We start from the raw sequence: 9535 nt of genomic DNA, 5'->3' as shown, positions 1-9535 counted from the left end.
CAAGGAGAGGCTACGGGACCTGAACCTGTTCAGCCTCCAGAAGAGAAGGCTGAGGGTGGATCTAGTGGCCTGTTACAAACTAGTCAGGGGGGATCAGCAGGCACTGGGGAAGTCCCTGTTCCCCCGAGCAGTGACCAGGAATAACGGTCACAAGCTCGCAGAGGGTAAATTCAGATTAGACATCAGGAGGCGCTACTTCACGATCAGGGCGGCTGGGATCTGGAACCAACTTCCAAGAGAAGTGGTGCTGGCCCCTACCCTGGGGGTCTTTAAGAGGAGGTTAGATGAACACCTTGCTGGGGTCGTTTGACCCCAGTAATCTTTCCTGCCATGGCAGGGGGTCGGACTAGATGATCTACTCAGGTCCCTTCCGACCCTAGAAACTATAAAACTGTTTCTCCAGTCTCTCTTGGTTATTCTGGATCCCAGCCCTACCATCCAAAGTGTCCACAGTTCCACCTAACTTGGTGTCATCTGCAAATTTACTAGATGTTCCCATGATCCCATCATCCAAATCATTAAGGAAGATGCTGAACAATACCAGGCCCAGTAGAGATTACCTTGTACTCCCCACCAAAACAGTTCATAAAACATGTGCATCTGGACTACAGCACCAGTCAAGTACCAGAGTAACGGGTTGTTGGTGCCCAAAGGGAACAGATCAGTGGCAGTGATTTGGGTACCAATGCTGTAGCTCCTTCATTAAGGAGCAGAGCCAAGTCACAGATGGACAATGGTTGAAAAGTAGTGAGCTGGTGTCTGCTATAATTAGACTGAACCCTGGCCTGGAGGGAGAGGGCTGAACAAGAAAAAGAAAATTGACATAACTAAAAAGCAAACGTGTGGCTGTATACTGCTCAGCTCAGAGAGTGCATGTGATGCCTTGTTTGAAGGAATATAGTTGTATAACATTTTGTCTGAAAATAAGGGCCAGCTCTTTCGAAATATTGTTTTTTAGCAAGATCCCTTTTACCTTGTTAATTCAAAGTTGTAACTTCTTCTATATTTTCATCTTCAATAATAACCTCTAAATTACCTGGTTATTGAGATATTTACTATATGAACATATTGATTTAGTTTAATAGTGGCTAAGAAAAACAGACTGAAAGAAAGAGAACAGCTTGAAATTAGCTACCACACAATCAATGCTCAAAGAGTTCTGAAGACACAATGCTGAGCCATTTCCACTTCCTGGTTACAGAAAAAAAGGTAAAGGCCCATTTTGACAAACTGGGCCCACAGATGAGAACACAGGATCTCTGGCTCCATAAACAGACCAACTGCTTGCAAATGGGATATTATTATTTGGGAGCTAATTAGACTGATTCAGGTACTGACCTGGGATGTCAGAAGACGCTAGACCCCCTAAAGTTACAGTCAGAGGATTTTAAATTTATAGGTAAGACATTCATGTAAACATACTGCTTTTTCAGGGCCAGTTGAGAAAAAGAAGAATCACGTGATTCCATTCCAGAACAGTAAAGCTACATGGCCTGATGCCCAAGAAAACGCATAGAGACACCAGCAAGGGACCGGAGGGGACCATGGGGAACAAAGATGAATTACTATTTTAGTAACAGAGACATATACCTCAAAAGCTACTGAGATTTGTTTTAGATATGTTCATTATATTTCAGACATTCATTTTAATTCCCTTGGTTAAAGAAATTTTACCAAACCCTCATAGGGTCTATTCCTGGGAAGACTTGAGTACCTACAACTGCCATTGAGCTTTCTCTCTCTCCCTGGATCAGAGCCTTCTCATAATTAGTTCCACTGAAACCAGTGCAGACCAAAGGACTCCCCACAAATGTAGGGACAGCAAGACTGGGGCCCAAGCTCATCATTATTCTGCCATTTTATGTTTCCTACACGTCTCTACCAAGATCTACTGAAGACTGAGGGAAGAAAAAAAAGAAGTGAATACTAACCATGCCCTTGACTGACCTGGAAAAGTTCTCAAGAAGGCTTTGCAGAAAGGTGAAATATAGCAATTGTCAGACACACTTGCAGAAATTATCAGAACACTAAATCCTTCCAATGCTGAACACATGCCAAGAGTAAACTTGCTACTATCAAACTATATAAAAACAAAGCGTTTTTCCAGATAATGACTTTTCCCAGAACAGCACTACCGAAGGGTTGGCCCATGGGCTGTAAGGGGTTAACACCTAGCCCATGGGCTCAGGCCAGCCACAGCTCCTACCACCACTCCTGCTGCTGTTCATGCTGCCACTCCAGCTTTCTTTCCTGCACCCATTTCTAGGGGTGGGCCAGCATAGCACTTGGGTGCTCAGTGCTGCACTGTTCATGCAATGAATGGCAGCAGTTAGTCAAAGGTATCCCTGATCTCTCAGAAGGTGAATGGTTCTGACCTAGACTATCAGAACAATTTTTCTTGACTTAACTACAAGCTCATTAAAGGGCAAAGTCAGTACTACTGCTATGGTGGTGCCTGCAGAGGGAACCGTACCGTTAGATTTAGGCAAATAAGTGCATCTGTGTTAATTTTGAAATAAATACACTGAAGTACAACAACAGTAGAGCATTTAATTCTAGTCAAGATTTATGTATTTTATTCCCCACAATAAAAGAAATGTAAACACTATACTCATTCAACATAATGGTTGAAGTATGCATGTGCACAGAACCAGAAATGCCAAGTCACAATTCCCACTGCTGCTACAGTGATTGATTGTACCCGAATCCTCAGCTGGTACATCCAATAGGAGAAGACTTAGCAATCTGGTATGGGTATTCTGTTTCCCTTGGTACCCTGACTGGAACTAGGCAGTTTCAGTCCCAGTTTCCTAGCTGATTAAGGTCTAAGAGACCCTCATACCCACTGCTGCATAAAACAGGCTCAGTATTTTACCCAACCAATAGTCAATTGTAGCTTTCACTTTCAAGTAATTTTTCAGCTAAGAACTATCTAAAGATTCCAACCAGATTTAAGACCCCATTGTGCCATGCTATGTACAAACAGAGCGTCTTCCTCAAAGGATGATAATATGAAGTTTATAATATAAACTTTAGTATTATTATTGTTGTAAATAGACATCACATTTCTCCCAAAAGAAAACCCTTCATCTCAAGGCCTATAGATGTACAAGTTTACTGTCCCACTTTAAGTACCTGTGAAGTATGCAAGAAAAAAAAAATGCTAGCACTTTTTTCCCAGGACATCCCCGGGTGTACTTGAAAGGCTATAAACAGATGCTGCATTTCTCCCAGGATAAACTATTTTATCCCAGGACAAAGAGCAATTGCTTAGATGTCCATCATCCCATGATAAATCCGGAAAAGGTTCACAGGATAAGAATTACTAACAGTTTATCCTGAAACATGGCAAAGTGCATCTGAACAGTTATCCCTGGATTGTATAATTGAATCAATAGCAGAAAGCAGAAGTGTATTCAGAAGAGTACTCAACCATGATTGAAAGAGCAAATGTGTGTACGCACCAATCCCAGGATACGTCAGTTCCAGGACAAACACAGGCGCAACTTGCCTAGAGACAAATGCAACATCTGTTCCTAACCTAAGTCAAGTGCAGGTCATTGGAGTTACCCGTGAGTCGTCCCAGAAATAAGCCTGTGAGGCTACATGCTCTTGCTGGCCACCTACTAGCCAAGGAGCAGCAACACATCTTGGAAGGGCTATGTATATAAATGTCTGTGCTATTCTTGTCTGGAACTAGGTCAAAACCTAGTACAATCAGGGCTGCCTCAATTAGATGTCTGTTTACTGCCTAAGCCAGGTATAGGGTTCGGAAGAAAGTAATTTCATTTATGGGCTTGACATCTCTAGAGTTAATCTGAGTTGTAACTTGAGTGCTGGGCAGCTTGAGTCATAACTTGAGTCCCAAACACACAAAAGACCCTCAACTTAAGTTGTTGATGATTTTAATTTGAACTGGCTGGTTTGTGACTAACATACACTAAAGCTCAAGTTAGCACAACCAGTCAACTATTAAAACAAAACTGATGTGTTCCCCATCTCGAGTCTTTAGGACTCAAGGTTAACCACAGTCTGTCTATGCCGACTTGAGGTTGGTTTATGTCTGGGCAAAACAGATGACACTAGAAAATTACTGCAAAATACCTAAGGCATAAATTTAGAACACAACTATTCCATCATAACTTGGGTTATCTAAACTCAAGTTAACTCAAACTTTTAGGTAACTCCTCCCAAGGCAGAAATTGCCTCCACAGGGGGGGAAAAAACCCCACAAGCTAGCTAGCATAGTGCAAATATTGTGTATTTATGTAGTTTATCTTAATTCATCTTGGAAGTGGTTTGAGCGAACCACAAAGGTACTTTTAGGCCATGTCTGCACCACACATTCACTATACCCAGGAGGTGCACCTTCAAAACTACTCCTTCCCCCCAACTAGAAGCCATATCCACCCCAATGGCACTGGAGGTAGATAGTGTCAGCTTGTGGCTACACAGGTCCATGGCTGCTTTTGGGTGGGAAAATATCATGTGTGAAGTAGTGAAGAATGTTTGAGGATACTACTGGTGGGCTTTGTAAATTTACAGTGTCGCTATGACCTATGGGTGCCTTTTGTGTGGTTGTTTAACTGACTTGCAAGGTAGATTAAACTTAAATTGCACAAAGGCACACTTTGTACACTGTTCTACATTCCTTATTTCTGGTGTGGTCTCTTTGTGTAAACAAATCCTAACTCAAAAGCAGTTTGCTCAAATTTAAAGTAATTTGAGCCAACAATACAATGAAGACAACCTGAGGTAGAATGAACAGTGTGGTCATTTGCAAACCTATTAGTGCTAGGATTTAAATGCTATCACATTATACCTTTTAAAATTTTGTAGCAGGGATTAACCAAAAAACAGATTTGAAAGCAATGGGGGTATCAAGGAGAGAGAGGGCAAATTTCTATTGCAAGCACGCCATGCTCGGCAAAGTTTCTCTCAAAAACTACTTTTCTACATCATGATGAACTACATTGCTCTTACCTGGAGAAAGAGACTTTGGGGAACTTAGAAGAGGAAGAGGGAAAGGCAGATGGAAAAAGACTGCATTAGAGATTTATATTTAGTGTAAATAAACTTTTCCTTTACATAACATAAAACAACCTGAAAAGTCAAAAGTTGAGTTAATAGTTAGGACTTTAGAAATGTTAAATATTATTCAAGCATGAGTGAATTAATTTATAAGCATGAACTCAATAGACCACATGGAATATATTTATTTTTCCTACCCTAAGACTGATCAACATTACATAAATGCATTTTGTCCCTTAAGGTACTTGGTTCAATTTACTCTGTGAACCCAATAAAGATGTTTTCTATTCTTTCTTGTTCTATATTAAAAGGAACTAACAACTGCTTGATTAGTTCATATTTGGCACAGTTTTCTATTGGTTCTCGTCTGTCCAGGAATACAAATTCTTTCAGCTTTGTTCGGAATTTGTCTAGGAAGTTGAAGCCATTGTTGCCTTAGAAATAAAGGGCGAGTTATAGAAGGAATTCATCAAGCAGTAGCAGCTGTTTACAGTTGGGAACAGTGTGTCCCTTAAAAATGCTGAGATATGCAAGGGGTTACTAGATCAGCATTTTCTTAGATATTTATGGATTAGAAATTGAGTTCTGGCCAAGCCAAGTGATACACTGTAAAGTTTGCCAGTGTCAAGGACTTCAGTTGCTTCCCTACAAATTCTCCTTCCAAATTTAATTTTACGCACTGGTCTGGTGTGAAATCAAATTAATTTGGGGGTGAATCCAAGTAAATAAAATAAGCATAACTAAGAGCTTTAGCATCACATTATGAGGAAGACAGGAAGAGTGACAGAGACTAAATAAGGAGCCAGGACAGCAGGATCTGGGGTACATCTGTTGAAAACTGGTACAACAGGGGAGACAAATCTAATGAGATGCTGAGACATGGGGTGAGTGCTAAGACTGGCTGTGAAAAGACAGGGGGGAAAAAGCCAGTTGGATATTGAAACTGGACAAGGAGCCAAATGAGTGAGACTTGGAGTACATGGTAACAAGCAGCAAATGAGGGACAAGGAGCTGTGAGGTGGGGAGAACAGAGATAGGCAGTGACAATGTGTGGGATGTTCATACAGTGAACGTAAAGGAGACTAGCTGTTGCGGGAAACCAGCACTTAGGTATGAGGGCTCAAATACAGAGATTAAGACAGTAAGAAGAATGGACAGGGATGAGGAAGACAGGATAGGATAGGCTGAACAGAGTGATGCAGAAAGGGAAGAAATTTGGGGAAATAGGTGAAAAGTTCTCCATTAGGATCAACACCCCCCTTTATAACCTGAAACATAATCTGGTCTGAGTCTCACTCTTCCTCTGCTGTCAGGAAATAACTAAAACCCACCAGCAACATATCCCATCCTCTTCTGGTGTTGGAATATAGAAGATAATCTACTATTCCTTTTAGTTACTGTAAATTCGAGTGGCAGATGTCTCTACAGTGAATCTAAAAGGTTACAGAGCTTTTGCTGTGTCGTGTGTGTTGATCTGAAGCCACACAATGGCATTTGGAGGGTTTTTTGTTTTTCAGGGGTAGGGGGATTGGTTTCTTGGGAAATGACACATGAAGAATTACACTAGTGTGACAACGTCAAGATCTCAGAAATTAAATAAATCCCTGAATTAACACTGTGTAATTCAGTTCCCTGGTGCATGTGTATTAAGAGTTTTTAATGATATAACTACATACTATTTTTCCATAAGACTATCTCACCCAGATCACAGGAAAATTAGCCACAACTGTGTAGCAAAGGAAGTTATCTGTTTGATTCTAGCCTCTGTTGCTACAGAACTAGAAAATGTGTAATGAATGAGATAGGGAACTTCAAGAAATAGATTGTTCTTTATAGTTAAAAGCAGCTGAATGCTGTCCCAATGAATGAATGAATTCTATCCCTGCTTCTGCTAGAGTTCCTGAGTGATGTTTTCTTTTCACAGGTGGTCAACTGCGCGTTTCCTGTTTTCTGAGAGGTCTTCTATGGTGTAGTCTTCTGTTGTAGTGGAGGACGAATAAGATCAACTGCAGGCCAAGAGCCAGAGATTGCTCAGGACAGTACTATTTCAGTAATATTTCTGGGGCATCTAAGGCCTCCACAGATGGCTGGGAAGGGCTGGAATATTGGCTCCAGGCTCTCCCAAAAGCTTCTCCAACTGCCTGCATCTGGGTAAATGTGATATGGATTATGAAAAACTTAAGTTTTGAAGAAAAATCACCATGACAAGTTTTCAACCCTAACAATCAATTTACATTTTGAAAGCTCCTTTCACAGCCAGTTCTAAAATATTACTTAAAAATAAAGAGAAACAGTCCTCTGCCTCTTTCCTGGTATCAACTTATATTTTAGTGGTTTGGTCCTTAAGGACCAGAAAGCCTGCAGCCACTAGTTATGGTACAGCAGAGCAAACCCTGTTACCAGTCTTATGAAAATGTCTCCAGAATAGGTTTGAGTCTGTACAAACAGCAACTGCGCTTGAATTAATGTTTTTTATCTAACTAACACCCTGCATTGAGGCTCCACTTGAATATCTTGATCGGCAGCCACAACTTAATTCACCAGAACCAGGAACAGGCAGCCAGCCAGAGAAAGTGTGCTGAATGCTAGGAAGTTGTCAGGCTGAATTAGCTGACCTTGTATAACATGAATCTCTTATGACACTGCAATGGCCTTGTTTGCCCTCTATATTTTTTTTTATGTAAACATTATTAACACAATTCCTTAGGCAAAATGGGCATGAAATATCCCATCATGAGTAAAATAACTTTAGTCCTCAGTCTTCTAAAGTGTAACAAAAAACACAGTGAGGTAATTAGCTGTGAAAGGCTGAGGTCATGTGGAAGGCAAGGCAGGGTGGCACCTTACAGACTGGCTCAGAGAGTCATGAGCTTTCACAAGCAACAATCTAGCATCTTAACCTTCTACCAGAAAATATTATATCATACAAAAAATAAACTATTTACCTTCTTTGTAATCCAGTTTTCTTCTCAGCTTAGATGACAAAAGACGATTGCATTGCGATGGTATCATATCCATATTGTGTGATAATACTAGACAGATAAAACGTATTTGTTGAACTATCAAAAAGGACAATTAATTATGTGCATTACATGTACATATGGGTGGTTGTGTGTGTAAGAATAAGGGAGTGCATTCTGTGCTCAAAAAAGGCATCAATTGAGAAGTGTAGAAGCCAAAATTCTGCTTAATGGAAACTATCAGGAATACACAGCTGAGATTTGCCAGGAAAAGGTAAGTATGGTTTAAGTGAAAATCAGTTTTGATACTGTCAAAAGAGGAGAGAAATTAAGACGGTTAAACAGGCTCTTAATATTCTGAATGAGGAATATTATTGTTTCACTACACAATCATTCTAAACATGAAAACCTTTTCTCTACTTCTATAATTACATTATAATGGGTGCTGAATGAGAACCACCTGCTTGACTTTGAACTGTCCATTACAAAAATGCTTTGTCATAACACTAATGAAATAACTTTTTGGTTACTAACATTCACTGTTTAATATAAACAATGACAAGGAATTCAGATCAAACAGAATACACTCCAAAAAGTCAGGTATCAGGAAATATATATTATATATAGTGTCCCATGTCTATTATAAGGTATCTATCAACATACCTGAACCTTTTTTTCTTTTAGCCTTCCAATAAAGGAGGAATTACAAGAAGTTTTCTCCACTGGCTTTTCCTTCAGTCAACTCACCAATATCCCCAGAGAGAAGAGATTGTGTGTGTTACATTCTGCCAACAACCCCACATTAAACGAGATTAATAAATCTCGACAGCTGCAGCATGCGCAGAAAGTAAGCGCATCATGTTATATTTCCAAGAGAACTCTACTCTTACATAAAGGAGGGGAAGATTTCATAACAGCAAGAGATCCAATAGCACTCCAGCCAAGAGAAAATGTGATAGGAAAATTATTCGCAAAAAATGATACAAAATAGCAGTTAAAAAATTCTCACTTGAAAAATAAATAATTTTTTAAAAAACCCAAAGAAAACCAGAGGATTTTTTTTTGAAGACAGAATTCTTTCAGACATTAAGTGCCACATTTTTAAAGCAGCAGAAATGTATTTGTAGGCACTTGATTGTGAATGTGCATTTAAGATAAAGAAATGTTCCAAATGCATCTGTAAGATCATTAAAAGTATTTTTCATCATCAGCTCCCCTGATCTTGTCAAAAGCCCAAATTCTATCACTAGACCTATAGGGATATCTCTGAAATTTCTCTCCTTTATTTGCAAGTTAGCCTGCAAGCTCGTCAGGACAAGAACGTTTCTTACTCTATGCTCATACGGTTTCTAGTATAGTTGAAGGACTTTACTATATTTAGCAACAGCAATTACTAGAGAGCAGACTTTTTTTTATTTGGGAGCAACCAGCAAATGGAAAAAACAAAACAAAACAAAAAAAATCAGACTAGGTTGAACACTAGAGATATATGCAAAACACCTCTTTGAAATAGATATCCACATTGGGAATACATGCTTGTGATA

General features: G+C 39.7%; 1 protein-coding gene across 1 annotated transcript in view; it reads right to left on the bottom strand.

Moving 5' to 3' along the window:
• Positions 1-9021, bottom strand: part of LOC109303425 (protein-lysine methyltransferase METTL21E-like) — a 21702-nt gene extending 12681 nt beyond the window's left edge. The window contains exons 1-2 of the mRNA XM_019525631.1: positions 8655-9021; positions 7977-8063 (exon numbers count right to left, since the gene is read on the bottom strand). Of these exons, the coding sequence (XP_019381176.1) occupies positions 7977-8049 (73 nt within the window). The 5' untranslated portion in view covers positions 8050-8063; positions 8655-9021. The remainder of the gene's footprint in view (positions 1-7976; positions 8064-8654) is intronic.
• Positions 9022-9535: the final 514 nt, after the last annotated feature.

The sequence above is a fragment of the Gavialis gangeticus genome, unplaced genomic scaffold, assembly GCF_001723915.1.
Source record: "Gavialis gangeticus isolate Ggan-Ray unplaced genomic scaffold, GavGan_comp1, whole genome shotgun sequence".
Taxonomy (NCBI): Eukaryota; Metazoa; Chordata; order Crocodylia; family Gavialidae; genus Gavialis; species Gavialis gangeticus.
This window is presented reverse-complemented; position numbering and strand designations above follow the sequence as displayed.